Raw genomic sequence first — 14,932 nt, 5'->3', positions numbered from 1 at the left:
GGTGCCCCCCCCCACACACACACACTGATAACATCACGGAGTCAACATGGGGGCACCCAATTTGGTGCCCCCAGAAGGCCAGCGCCCCAGGCAATTGCCTAGTTTGCCTAGTGGCAGGACTGGCCCTGGCTGCCTGGGCTCAAGCTGTTCAGAAGCTTACACTAACAGTTTACTTGGAATGCTAAAGTAACAAGGCTACAGTACTCAGGATAAACAGGACATCATAAATTCTATTTTTCAGACATATCATTCAAGTGATATCTGATAAATCAGTTACATTCCATGATTTTTCCATTTCTGCAACAGGTACGTTAAGCAGGGAGGCTCATTTTGAAACACAACGAAATTTTTGGTCCAAAGATATTACATGCCAAGATACTGGAGGCAATCCAAACATGGGATTACTTTGCTTAGCACCTTTTACAAGCACAATGTGCTATAGAGCATTCATTTCTGTCATCAAATGTCTTCAAGTATGAATGTGTACAGTTTAATAACAACAAAGTCATGTCAAAAGAAAAAATGTGTCCAAACAAATTTGTCAGGCATCCAACAATCCAAAGAGAATGAAAAATGTTTTTAAAGTTGATTATGTGTACAACAGAGATTTTAAGCATAGAATTTAGACATGACAAGAAATATGTTCAATTCACACTCATTCTATTAATTAAGACAGAAGCTGTTTGATTACAATGAAGTAATCAAAGTCAACTAAATTTAAACCTTTATGTTTTCTAGTGACTTGTAGTGAAAAAAACATGAAGTTAAACCACTTCTAAACGCATTGAAGTCAAGGGGCTTGGAAGGGCTTCACTCTGTTTAAGGCTGCATTCTAAACTGAGCAAATATGAACCAAAATTTACATACTCGATAACGATATCTAAAGCAAGGCACTCATTCATTTAAAAGGATATCATCTGTTTCAGAACAGAACTATCCACAATACACTATTTTCAGAATGCATTTTGCTGAAAGCTTTCAGATGCTATACGTTGTATGCACTACCTACCTTGAATGCTTATAAAGTTTACGGGGTCTATTATGCAATTTTTGATCACAATTCTCTGCATCACTGGAGTTACTGTCATAAGGATGAGGCCGTCCTGCCATTCCACTCCAAGCTTCCTCACACTACTGCTCTGAAAAGCATACAGCCAGCACTCATAACCTACATTAAAAGAGCAGTGTTGACCTTTAAATATGCCATGTAAAATAAACAGATGCAATATTAGAAGTGCTCTTTAATTTCTTACCCACAAACAAAGCTGAAATCAGCAGTCCAGAAGTACAACAGCATTCATATGTGATTGTCATGACTTCCCTCTTAATGTACGTAATGATGCCACCAAGAATTTAATTCCAAACACTTTATTTAATGTTCCTAGTGAAATTGTGCCCAAGCTCTAAGACTTCTTCATTGGACTATGTGGCCCTTAGGATGAGACTCTTATCATTTAAAATAATAGGACTCCAGGTTAATATAAAGCAAAACTTTATTTGTACAATAAGCACATTGGTTTACAGCTTAATTCTTCAGTGAATAATAATAACTTCTGATTGAGGTAGATTGCAGTAGGCAGCCGTGTTGGTCTGAAGCAATAGAACAAAGTAGACAAGTTCACCTTTAAGACCAACTAAGTTTTATACAGAATGTAAGCTTTCATATGCTCTTAAGCAGACTTAATCTGATGAAGTCTGCTTAAGAGCATATGAAAGCTTACATTTTGAATAAAACTTAATTGGTCTTAAAGGTACACTTGTCTACTGCTTTGTTCTGATTGAGGTGTCACTCTTCACTTCACACACTCCTCATTTGCAAATCTTCCTTTCTCTTCTTAACTCAACTTACTGACATCTTCTGCCTCTCACACTCCTATAATACTCTGACAATATTAGGTTTTGGCTCTCTCTCAGTTCCTAATATGTCCTGTAAAGTATTCTACTTTTCTTCCCTAGAATCTTAATAGCTTTCATAGCACTAGTATGGGACTCTAATCAGAAGACTGCTTCTCTGACCACAACTATTAACTGCTGTCTGATTTCTCTCTCTCTCTCTCCACATAGACTTCTTAGCTCTGCCCACACACTCAAGGCTGGCGTGTGGGAGTAGGCCAAGTAGGCGGCCGCCTCGGGTGCCACTTGGCCTAAGGGCACCATAAGGTGCCCCCTCTCCCCGCGCCTGCTGCCTCTTCCTGCCCGCCGCTGCCTCCTTGTGCCTGCCTCTGCCTCCCCACACTTGCCCACCGCCGCCCCCGCACTTGCCCGCCACCTCCCCCCACGTGCCCACCTCCCAATTCTTCCAAAGCCTCCCAAGGCTCAGGAAGCTTTGGAAGAGTCCGAGTCGACTGGTTCAGAGTGTGCCTGCCCCCCCCCCGACTCTTCTGAAGCCTCCCGAGCCAGGCCAACTGGCTTAGAGTGTGCCCATCCTCCCCTCAACTTTTCCAAAGCCTTCCGAAGTTTGAAAGGCTTCAGAAGAATCCGAGCCAAGCCAACTGGCTCAGAGAGTGCCCGCCCCCTTCCTTCTGAAGCCTCCGAAGGTTCAGGACGCTTTGGAAGAGTCCAGGGGCATGACTGTGATGTCATCCAACTTGATGGGGGGGGGGAAATTAGAGGCGCGGGCACCCCTAGCACCAGGCCTGCACACACTCTCAGCCAACAATCACCTCAACTCACTCATTCCCCCTCTTTTACTCTTCTTTCTCTACTGCAACTTACTATCTATTAAAGGAACACACACATATAAATTCAAATCATTACACTGATGATGAAGAAACATTTCTTTTCACTGAGGGAAGTCTGTTTTAGTTACAGTGTTTCCTCTAAACTGAGTTAGCATGAGCTAGCTCACAGATTTTTATCTTCCAGCTCATATTTTTGTCTTAGCTCAGGAAGGATGACCCCAGAGCACACTAATTTTTGCAGTAGCTCACAACTTTAATGCCAGTAGCTCACAAAGTAAATTTTTTTCTCACAAGATTCTGCAGCTTAGAGGAAACATTGGTTAAAAATATTAATTTTACAGACTGATGCACACCAGTAGAAGTTATCTCCAGTTACCCATAAGTACAATGGTAGGTTTCCAGTGTAATTCTTAACTGAACAGGTAACATAAAAACTGCTGTAATGCTGCATTAAAGATTAGCTTTTTTTTCCCCATGGAGGGCAAAATGAATGTAAAAAAAGGAAATGGACCCAGATAAGGGGTAACCTGGCTTCCTAAAACCAACGTCCTGGATCCAGACCAGCCCACGTAAAAGTATTTCTTTGAGAACACAGAAAGGGAAAAGAGAAGATGCAGCCATTTGTTTCCAAAAAATGAGTTTAAGTCCCTTTTGGGTTTATAGATCTAGTTTCTTGCTTTTCAAAATACTGGTCAATTATGAGCAACACATATGTGGTACTTTTTGTGATTACTACTTGTGACGGGTGTTTGCAATTACAGAATTTCTGTTAAGGCAGATGTCACATGATGGGACTCTCATTACAGGTGGGTTTTTTTTCTTTTTTGTCACCAAGTCACAGCCAACTTATGGCAACCTTGTCGAGTTTTCAAGGCAACAGGCGTTGAGAAGTGGTTTGCCACTGCCTCCCTCTGTGTAGGAACCCCGACATTCCTCGGTGATCTCCTATCTAAATACTGACCATGGCCAACCCTGCTTAGCTTCTAAGACTTGACAAGATCAAGCTAGCATGGTTTATCCAGGTCTGAGCAAACTATTAGTACCTTTAATTCTTTCTTCCCAGTGTAGCTCCAGATCACTTTGCGTGTATCTCAGAACAGCAGCAGTAATATTCAATAAAATCACTATTAACTGGCATACATAAAGGAACTGAAAACAACCTCACTGCTTTTAAAACAATATATATTTGGAGGAGGAATCAAAAAGATTTTTCCATATACAAATTAGACAGTAAACCAATTCTAACAGCCTGGGGGAAAAAAAACAAATGGAGCTCTATACTAGAATTCACAAATCAAGGAATTCTTCTTTCCAACAACCTAGATTCTATATGTACAGAAATAATGGGTGGCTCTCAAGCACAAAATCCCCTTCCTGCATTCTCAGGTGTTATCAGCCAAAGAGAGTTACCACATGCTTTTTTTGCATCAACCATATTAGGCAATTAGCCTAAAACACTACAATATATGAAATCTAACAGAACAGGTTGCTGAGGAAGAACAAGCTGAATCTGAATCCAGACAAGATGTAAGTAATGCTGGTGGACCAAGTTGACTTTACTGCCTGGGGTGCAGTTGGATTTTGCAGAGCAAGGGTTAAGCCAGGGGTGTCAAACATGCAGCCTGGAGGCCAAATCAGGCCCCTGGAGAGCTATCAGGCCCCCGAGCAATTGGCTGTCATCTTCTTCCTTCTCCCTCTCTCTTGCTTCCTTCTGCATAACAGCCTGCTGAATTGCACAAGAGTTACAGAGTAAAGTCTCTATTTTCTCCACTGGCTGAGTTTCTCCCTTGGGGAGGAAGGGGGGGGGGGGAGGCAGAACTTGCTTTGCCAGGCTCTCTCAATCGCACAGCAGAGCTACTGAGCCAAGTCTCTCTTTCTTCTATTGGATGAGGCTCCTCCTCCTCCTGGCCCCCTGGAGAAGGACAGAAAGAGTCAGAGCTTCCTTTGACCAGTTCCCTGGATCCCATGGGAGAGATACAAAGAAAGCACCTTTAAGACCAATGAGTGCTAATGTTTTAAGCAAGTTTTTAAAAAAGCATATTTAATTGTGTTTGTCTGTGTCTTTTATAAAGTTTATATCTCTGTTACCTAATCTTAAATAGGTACACACACAGCCTGGCCTGATATGGCCTGGCCCAACAAGGTCTCATTTATGTCAGATCTGGTCCTCACAACAAATGAGTTCGACATCCCTGGGTTAAGCATTAAGGGATGTTCCTGGACTCAACCTTGCTGTTTTTGAAAAGCAGGTAAGCACAGTGTCCAAGAGCTTCTACTATCAACTGCACTTGGTTCCCCAACTCTCTCCTTTCTTAGACTCCAGACAATCTGGTCACGCTGATCCATGCTTTTGAACACTGGTGGTTAAATTACTGTAACATGCCATATGTTGGGCTGTCCTTAAAGGCAACCTGAAAACTGCAACTGGTCAGGAATTCAGCAGGCTGATTAGTAATGAGGCTAACCAATGGGAACATGTGCTGCCCATTTTCAAATAACTACACTGACTTAACTTAACCATAACAGTTAGACCAAACCACCCTATTATGAAGGACACGACAGGTGACGGTCTCATTTGGAGTACTGTGTGCAGTTCTGGTCGCCGCACCTCAAAAAGGATATTATAGCATTGGAGAAAGTCCAGAAAAGGGCAACTAGAATGATTAAAGGGCTGGAGCACTTTCCCTATGAAGAAAGGTTGAAACGCTTGGGACTCTTTAGCTTGGAGAAACGTCGACTGCGGGGTGACATGATAGAGGTTCACAAAATAATGCATGGGATGGAGAAAGTAGAGAAAGAAGTCCTTTTCTCCCTTTCTCACAATACAAGAACTCGTGGGCATTCGATGAAATTGCTGAGCAGACAGGTTAAAACGGATAAAAGGAAGTACTTCTTTACCCAAAGGGTGATTAACATGTGAAATTCACTGCCACAGGAGGTGGTGGCGGCCACAAGTATAGTCACCTTCAAGAGAGGTTTAGATAAAAATATGGAGCACAGGTCCATCAGTGGCTATTAGCCACAGTGTGTGTGTTTATATAAAAAAATTTTGCCACTGTGTGACACAGAGTGTTGGACTGGATGGGCCGTTGGCCTGATCCAAAATGGCTTCTTATGTGACCAGATGTAATTTTTACATTAACCAAACATATGTGTTTGATCCGCAGAGGAGTATACAGTGTTATGCAAGATAAAGAAGAGGAAGTAAAAATGCAGCAGCCAAAGAGGGCTTAAGAACTGTAGTTAGACAGAAAGTCCAGACACATTTCCAGAACCTGGAATACTATCAAGTCTTCAAGTTTCCTGTAGGAATGAGGGTTGTTCTGTGTGACCCGGTGCATTGCTCTATAAAGTGTGTGGAAAGTCATGTCCAATTTTTGTAACTAGCATAATTTTCTCAATTCTTTGTGCTGTACAGTGTTAAATACTGTACTGACCAGTCAAATAGCAATCATACATTTTGCCTTATACACAGGATACAAAACTGCTCTGCAAAGGGTGGCACTTTTACTAGCAAATGCCCACAAATTCAGAAAGGTAGGTCAGCCTCATAATTTTAGACCTGTGGACTTAAACCCATGTTACCAACCCAAAAAGTGCTTTTAGAAAATAGGTGGGACTAGGTGGGGCTTTTGTCCAGCAAAGCTTCTGATTGGCTGTGCAGATTAAAAGGCATTCTTTTAAACAGAGCTTCTGCCTGAAATGCAGAAGACTTACTATGACAACTATGCATAATTTCACCCCCTGACATTCTGTAGTTGGCTGCATCTCCTGCAACAGCCCTTTTGAGGTTGGAGTCACCACTCTGCATCAGAACTCCAAAAGTGCCCACAGGCTCAAAAAGGTTGGGGACGCTGTTCTAATAATTCATTCAACATGCGCATTCTCCAGTCTTTTTTTTTTATAATGACATCATGCATCTGAAGCTGGGCTCTGGCTCATGGAACCTATTAATTAATAAAACCTGTTATTTAATTAAGGTGTCACAAGATTTTTATTAAAGACTAGAGAATCTTAGAAATGTGTTACCTTTTAAATCACACCAGACAAATTAGGCAATATAGTGAGGGACACAGTAAGGATACTGAGCAGAGAGGACCTTCCAAAGTACTGTCAAGGGACATGTAATCAGTGGCACCCATGCTGAGGTTTTATTTCCCCTTCAGGTTTTCCTCCTTACCAGGTGTAAGGAGGGAGGTATTCCATTTGTCTCCACCTCTTTTGAGAGCACTCTCCACTCCCTATCAAAAGGTGCTCAGAGGTTCAAAAAGTTTGGGGATCACAACCTACAATCTATTTCCCCCTCTCAAACTCCACTGAAACCTGCCTTTGCTAAAACCGCATACTCTTTTCCATACCAAACATAAAGATCTCTATTCATTCTCTTAATAGCAGTTTTAAAGGAACCGTGCTGCCTACACCTTTCCCCTTATAACGCCACAATGGAATAGGCTAGATAGTTAAAGAAAGAAAAGTTGGTATTCCAGTGACTGTGGCAATACATCATTAGATTGCAAAGGAGTATCAATTACAGATAAAAAAAAAGAAGTCAATTTTTCAATGATCAGTTAGACTGTTAATCAACTGGTTTGAAGCTGTTGGGAAGGAATACAAGGAAACGCCTATCTCTCTCCTATCATCACTAATCACATTAATCCTGCCTTCCCCATATTCACTTTATGTACTGAGTTCTGCTTTTTCATAGGATGACTGATCTGCAACAATCCTTTCCCAACACTGTTTCAAAATATTAGGCAAGATTAGCAACTTCCAATGAATCTGTTCTAAGTGATTATCCCTAGGAACTTTGTGGAAAAACATGTATGTTTTATAAATTTGTAAGTGGGATGGGAGATAAAACGAATAATTACAATATGAATTTTAAAAATCAAGCTATGAATTCACCTGATTGGCTTCACAAGTCAAATTGAAATTAATATTCATTATTTATATGTCTTCACTCGCACAGCAGAAGGGATAGTGCAATATGAAACAAGTAAGGCAAATGATGCTACAAAGAGTAACAATGAAGCCAGGGTGCCCCAAGTGGAAGACAGCTAAATTCCACTAAAACTAAATGGTAGACATCGTGCACTAACATCAGTGTGTCAATTTTTGACTGCCTTCGTTTTTCCTGCTTTAAATTTAAACAATGAAAGGGAAGTATGTGCTATGTCTTTATTCCCCCTCCCCAATATTCTTAAAAATAATTTCCACATAAAGCTTTTGAATTTGTTTCAGTATTTAAATAATCAAGTTTTTGTTTCTATAATGAAATGTTTCCACTTAAGCATTTTAATTATTTTAAAACTGAGACATAAATTTAATATGGGGTACTTTTGCCATGACCTGGATAGCCCAGTCTTATCAGATCTTGGAAGCTACTCTGGCCAGCACGTGGATGGAAGACCTCCTTGGAATACCAGAAATTGGGAGGGCAGGGGCAGACTTTATTCAGTCACCTCTCTGAATATCCTCCATGCCATCAGTAGATGTCAACCACCAGAGGTCACGCTGTCTTCCAGGTGCACACAAACAGACACACACACACACAAACAAACACAAAAATACCACAGAAAAAGATAACATGGGGTACTTTTTTCTAAAAAAAAATTCTGTATTGACTGCAAATCAAAATAAACTTGCTAAATCAGATCATGCTCTGTTTAGGACTTTGATTTTTTGCCAGAAAACTTACATCACTGTCCAAAGATCAGCTGTTAAAGTGCATGTAAGATTTGAGATGGCTAAGTTCTTACATCTATCTTAATTTCCTATCAGGTGAAAAAATATTTTATAGTATCTAATGTATAAAAAACTTTGGAGGTTTCCAGAGTAAGTATTATAATAGCTGGTCTTCTATTTGTTTCAACATAAGAACACTTTACAGCATGTAGCATTTATGAACATATCAGACAAACTGTACAAAATTACCAATACTGTCAATTTGGTAAAATAAGCATTTGTTCACAACGTAATTAAATTTACATAGGTACTATTCATGGTCATATACATTCTTGCTTTTATTTCTATACCTAGATATCATAACTTTGTTCCTGACCCTTACATAATTACAAAAGTAATTTCTGAATGAATTTAAGTTTCTCACAACCCAAAACCTAAAATATGTCCTCTTACTATGATGAAGGTGGAGTTACTGGAGAAGTGCAGGAAATTGGTAGAGTGCTTCAATTAACTACTGTAAAGCAGCATCTCCTCAGACAAGGCAGTGAATCACAGATAAGAGGCAGAGCATGGCTGTTTATTACAAATTCTAATGGGGCAGGCGAGCTTGTCTGTTTCCACAAACACAAAATAATCTTGTGGTACCTTAAGTATGGCTGTGTTTATTATACATATTTATGACTTTGAGCTTTTATTAAGAGATACAATAAATAAATTCTCAGACAAGAAGATTTTTATGAACATGAAAAATATTTTGTGACATTTCTACACAAATTTCCACAGTACACAAATAAACCGTGGTAACTCTTAATGGTGATTACTGTCTACTTAGTTATATCAATTTAATACCAACAAACTGAGAAACACCGTCTGATAGTAATAACCAGCATCTCAAAATACCAAAACTATTGAGGAATTCTAATTCAGCAGTTTCCCATTGCAGTCTCCCTTCCTTTGTTGAAGAATACTGACTTACAAGTCAACAACAGAGGACCAAGATGCTCTCCCAGAGGTTTCTGAATGTTGCCACTGTTTGTCAAATCTGTGTCCTATTATTTTGCAAATTGACAGGCCTATGTGTCCTATGCAAACTGCAGAACGGCACTGTTGGCAGATGAAAGGCCCAAAAAATGCCATAACACCATTTGTTGTCAGCTCTACTTCCTAACTACCCAAAGTATTATTAATCATCTACAGACCAGTGTGGACAGTGATACTTCTCTCCAGTGCTTTTTTCATAGAAAAAGCCCAGCAGGAACTCATTTGCATATTAGGCCACCTGGTCTGGGAGTAAGTCCAGCCTAGGTAGAGCTCTGCTCCTGTGGACTCTGGCAGAAAAAAAGCCCTGCCTCTCTCAAAGGTACGGTTTTAGTTACTTACATATAGTTCTTAATACACTACTCAACAAAGACATTCTAACAAGGAACAGACCCTGCAACAAAGCCTACATATCAACTGTCACACTCAAATAACAGTGCAACCCTATTACATGACCTAACAATGACAACTAGACTATATCATTAAGACCTCATTTGTCTGCTCATCAAATAACTTACAATATCCACAATCATTTCTAAGGTTTACACAGGACAAACAGCCCAAATAGGTGTCTTTAACAATTATCTTGGTCCTCAATGAAATATGCTTATCTGTACACTTTTCAGTTTTCCACAGCAATGTCATAAACTAGGTCCTTTGTCCATTTCTTCCCATCTTTGTATATAAAAACCTTAATGACTGAGAATCCACTTCATGCATCTGATGAAGCATATGGAAACTTGTAGTACAATACATTTTTTTAGTATTTAAGGATTCATAAGACACTATTAACTATTCAACCCTGAAGTCCTCTAGAGAAAAGTAATATCATTAGTCCTGAGGAACTAACACGATGATTAAACATGAAGGCTTCTTGAATAAAAATGCCTGAAAAAAATGCATGCTCTCTCTCTCACACACACAATGAGATTGGGCTTCTACAGTGGTGAAATACAATGGTCTCTCATTTCATCAGAGTAATTCAGGTTTCTGGTTTTGTATATGTTCTCAAGACAGCCAGGAACTGAACAACACAAACTATTATCTCTTGACAGGCTGAGCAAATTTCTCTGAACATGACCAACACAGACAAAATTCTAACACCCTCCAAAATCTTGTTTTGGTATTACTGGACAAGAGTTCAGAAAAGTACACAAATTGTTTATGTACCTTTTAAATATTTACTGTTTGAAACATTTTTAGATTATAAAATAATAGCTTCAGATATACAGCAACAAGAACTGTATCATCTGCTAGAGAAGTACTCTTCCATCTTTGGCAGAATAACTGTAATAGAAGTACTGATAGAATCCTTCAAGAATAACCAAGTGCAAACAAAGAACAGCTAAAGTGAGTTGAGTTGCAAGAATTCCTCAAGCATTAAGAAATACCACATTAATAAACAGAATGATGACAGACTTCAGGGAAATATGATGCAGGAACTACTGGATCTCTGCTTTTCTGTTCAGGCTTGATGAAAATAGGTCTACAAGTTAATGATTTAAAAGTAAACGATTCAAAATGCAGGCATCAAAGACCAGATGTTTACAATGAAACATCTGAAAGATTTAAAGCCTGCTGTCATGTTGATCTTCTGATGACATTAATCATCAGAAGAAGCTAGTAGATTTCCAGCCTTGAAAGAGACCATCCCACAATACTAGACCGTTCCTACCACTTAAGAGCACCTCCATCACATTAACTGTAGGAGCAAGAGTGCAAACGGTATGCCAGGCTTCATGAGGCAATAAATGTACCCTCTCCCTCTTTTGGAAGATAGCAGGATGTCGCAAGGATGTGTCACTCATCGCTGCGCATAAACAGCCCTACAAAACAGGCCCTTTTAAGGCTGCCCGTTCTTACCAGGTGTGCGAAACGATAAGAGGAACTCATCATCCTACTCAATGGCGCAAATGCTCTGACGTAGCAGAAAGCTTCCCCCATCGACACCCCTGGTCATTTTCGCCCGTCCTTCATTGTTAACCTCAAAACCTCGGCTACGTGAACCTTCTTTCTCAAAAACAGGAAAAGAAATCTATCATTTATATCCCCCAGTTGTCAGACAAGGAGCTTAACGCTACCCGAATACATACCATCCGCCGCCACACACCATCCTTTGCTTCCTAACGACCGCACACCCAGCACAGTCACGGCGCCTTGTCGCTCAACCGTTCCCTCCGCTAACAACACAAGCCACGGCCACCACCCGCAGTCTCCGTCCTCCTAACGGTAGGTCCCGTAGCTCCTTCGAATCTCCTGCGCAGCCTCACTTGACTCTCTAGCCCTCTTCAGAGGAGCAGAACCAACCGCCGTCAAGCCCCCCCCCCGCCGCCTCCTGTTCCCAACTCCCGCGAGGTGCCCACACACCTGCCTGCCCTCCCCCTCCAATTCCTCTCCCCGTAGAGCGCACAGCCCCTCACCTCACCTCACCCGCTGTTAGCAATGCTGGGGCTCGCACTCCCCCGCCTTTACCGGTAATTACTACTACTAGGCCTCGTCACCGTCAGATCTTGTTCTCGCGAGAACGTTACTCTGGCTGTGGGAAGGAAGGAACGACAGGGCACTCGCGATACTTCAGCCAGGGGCCCGGAGGGAAGGGAGGAGGAAGGAGGCTGGGCAGGGATTCTGCTTACTGGGCTAGAGAGGATGTTGGTTTGACTCCCAAGACTGCCCAGCCAGCCTGAGCCAGGCGGAAAGCCGACAGTGGTTTGTCCAGCGGCAGCGACCTCTTCCGTCTTGTTCCCGACGTATTCAAACCTAGACTGGGGTGTCGCGAATCCTGCGGCATCCTCACGCCTGCTCCTTCTGCCCAGCCAGCGGCGGCGCTTCTTCCCGGCCTCTACACCAGTGCCGAGGAATAGGAGCCCATAACAGCCTTGGTCATCAACCGGGGGAGGGAAGCAGCGAACCTGTTATTTTCCCCACCAAGGGAAAATCTGATCTGATCTGGTGTCTAAGCCTTTGTGGGGCGACGGAGAAGCCTTTGTCTATGCACGTGAGAGGCAGCTCAGGTTAGGGTGACGAGTCGCCTCTGTGGGCAGGTCCATAGATGTCTCATTCACAAGTCACACAGGGCACGCCCTAATCGTTGGCATCAATTCATTCAGCACTACCGTGACTGCCCTTTGTCTGCTTTGCACTGATTTGTTTGCTCCCCCCGCCCCTGGGTCTGGGTTACTATTCAGTCCTTTGCATGATAGATCCAAATGGGTAGCCGTGTTGGTTTGACGCAACAGAATAAAGTTAAGAATCCAGTAGCACCTTTAAGACCAACTACATTTTATTAAATGGTATAAGCTTTCGTGTGTACACACACTTCTTCAGATACCTTTGCGTGGTTACCTGACAGCCGCCACAAATTTCAATTGTATTGGATTTCAGACTTAAAAGAATTTTGAACCTGCTTCGGGCTGGCAAGGACAAATAGGATCGAAATTCTACAACAACAAAAACTCCATGTAGAGAGCATGAAATACTGAGGTATATAGCAGAATTAAAAGATGGATACAGGAGTATCTGGGATAATTTATTAACAAAACCAAGAACCTACCAAACAGCAAAACATACCCCAGTTTTAATAAAGGGCTGTGCCTTTTCTGACTCTGTAATTGAGCACATTTGTTCTAGTTCAGGAGAAAAACACAATGAGTAATGCTGAAATAAACTTGACTGGAAAAGAGAATAGTCTCTTCAATGATTTGTCCACACTGATGGCCAGTTTCAGCCAGGCCAAGCCAGCTGTATCTCATGACTGAACAAGTTAATGTTTTACAAACTCTTAACTCTCTCTGGTGGCTTGATTCTTAGGTTTTGTGATTCTTGTGCTTTGCTTAAAACGTGATAAGATACTATAGTAACAATTCAGATTATTCCAAAGTAAACCAAACAGTCATGTCATCATGAAAGCCAATCACATATAGCTAGGTAAGGGTGAAGTGAAGGAAGGCAGGGCAGATATTGACAATAGGTATGCTCAATATAAGAACCCCATGGCACAGAGTGGTAAAGCTGCAGGACTGCAGTCCAAGCTATCTGCTCACAACCTGAGTTCAGTCCCAGTGGAAGCTGGGCTCAGGTAGCTGGCTCAAGGTTGACTCAGCCTTCCATCCTTAGTCTGCCATGAAAACACCATGCTGCAATGTCACACCAGAGTTGGAAATGACTGGTGTTTGCGCAGGGGACTACCTTTGCCTTTTTATGCTCCATATGCCTATGTATAATCTCATAGTTGATCAGAATACCACTGTGATAGAATGAACTCTCCCCCCCCCCTTGCCTCCTTTCAGTAATATCCAGGGGGGAGGGGAAGGGCCATTGTTCAGTGTTAGGGCATCTGCTTGACATTCAGAGAGTCCCAATCACCAGCCTTTCCAGCTGAAAGGATAAGGACTAGCTGATGTGAAAGGCCTCTGCTTGAGACCCTGGAAAACTGCTGCCAGTTAAGAATAGACAGTTCTGACCTTGACCAATGGTCTGATTCAGGATATAGCTTCCTCCTGTGTTCATATAACATTCAGTACAGGTCACCAATATTACTTGTAGAATCTGCTTTCCAAAATTCTAGTGAGAACCACCAGCTGTATTGGATTATATACTGTTTTATGAGCTTCACTGTATTTTTTGTAAACTACAAATATCATTAGTTTAATATGCAGTGTTTCTAGAAATATAAGCACCACAAGTTGTAGGGTAAATCACAGTGTGGTAGGCAACATAATGAATTCAAGCTGCCAGAAGATCACAGTAGGCACTAGGGTGACCATAATGTCTGAAGGCCAGCCAGGGACAACGGGGGGGGGGGGGGAGGCGGGGGTGCGCGCGCCGCCGGAAACAGGAAGTGACGTCACTTCCGGTGACGTCACTTCTGGTGACGTCATGCCACCACCGGAAACAGGAAGTGGCATCACTTCCTGTGACATCATTTTCCCCGCGTCACCTGCCGGAAACGGGAAGTGACATCACTTCCTGTGACATCATTTCCCCCAAATGACATCATTTTCCCCAAATGCCACTGCCGGAAACAGGAAGTGACTTCACAGCACTTCCTGTGACGTCCCCAAAAATCCCTCAAATATCACCGCCGGAAACAATTTTGTTCTCAAATCCTGTATATACTTCATCAGTATATGGGATAAGGCACTTTCTCAACTGTGCTGCATAATGCAGCCTATTTATTTTGTCCTGTTGGCTCTGTTGGCTCTATCTGCGCCACCTTCATCACTTTCGGGGTGTGGATCCCCCAGTGGGGTGGTCTCCCGACTCCCTCCGCTGACTGTTTCTGATAGCCCTGCGCCCCCTCTTTCATTTGATATGTGTCCCGTGCGGGTGCCACCCTCCCGCCGGGAGATGCCGCAAAATGAGCCCCCTTGAGGCTTATGGCGGCAGGGCTCGGGGGAAGCGAGCTAGACTGCTGTTCTTTTGAGGGGTTATAGAGTGTTTTGAGCCCGTCCCTGTGGCATCGGTCCCATCATTGTGGGACCCAGGGGGCCGGCGCAGCGGCACGCCGAAGCAGCCTGTCACTAATAACA

General features: G+C 42.3%; 1 protein-coding gene across 4 annotated transcripts in view; it reads right to left on the bottom strand.

The window, feature by feature from the left end:
- The window catches only part of BTBD10 (BTB domain containing 10), a 46,899-nt gene extending 34,428 nt beyond the window's left edge, over nucleotides 1-12,471 (bottom strand). Inside the window, exon 1 of one of the 4 annotated variants that reach the window (XM_060261085.1) lies at nucleotides 12,038-12,471. In XM_060261085.1, the coding sequence (XP_060117068.1) occupies nucleotides 12,038-12,192 (155 nt within the window). In that variant the 5' untranslated portion in view covers nucleotides 12,193-12,471. Of the gene's footprint in view, nucleotides 1-1,009; nucleotides 1,169-11,497; nucleotides 11,682-11,834; nucleotides 11,921-12,037 lie in introns of those variants that run through there. The other 3 variants (XM_060261089.1, XM_060261088.1, XM_060261087.1) reach the window with 3 other exon arrangements.
- Between the last annotated feature and the right edge of the window lie 2,461 nt (nucleotides 12,472-14,932).

The sequence above is a fragment of the Heteronotia binoei genome, chromosome 21, assembly GCF_032191835.1.
Source record: "Heteronotia binoei isolate CCM8104 ecotype False Entrance Well chromosome 21, APGP_CSIRO_Hbin_v1, whole genome shotgun sequence".
NCBI classification, from domain to species: Eukaryota; Metazoa; Chordata; class Lepidosauria; order Squamata; family Gekkonidae; genus Heteronotia; species Heteronotia binoei.
Note: the sequence above shows the minus strand (reverse complement) of the source record. Positions and strands in the feature narration are given on the sequence as shown.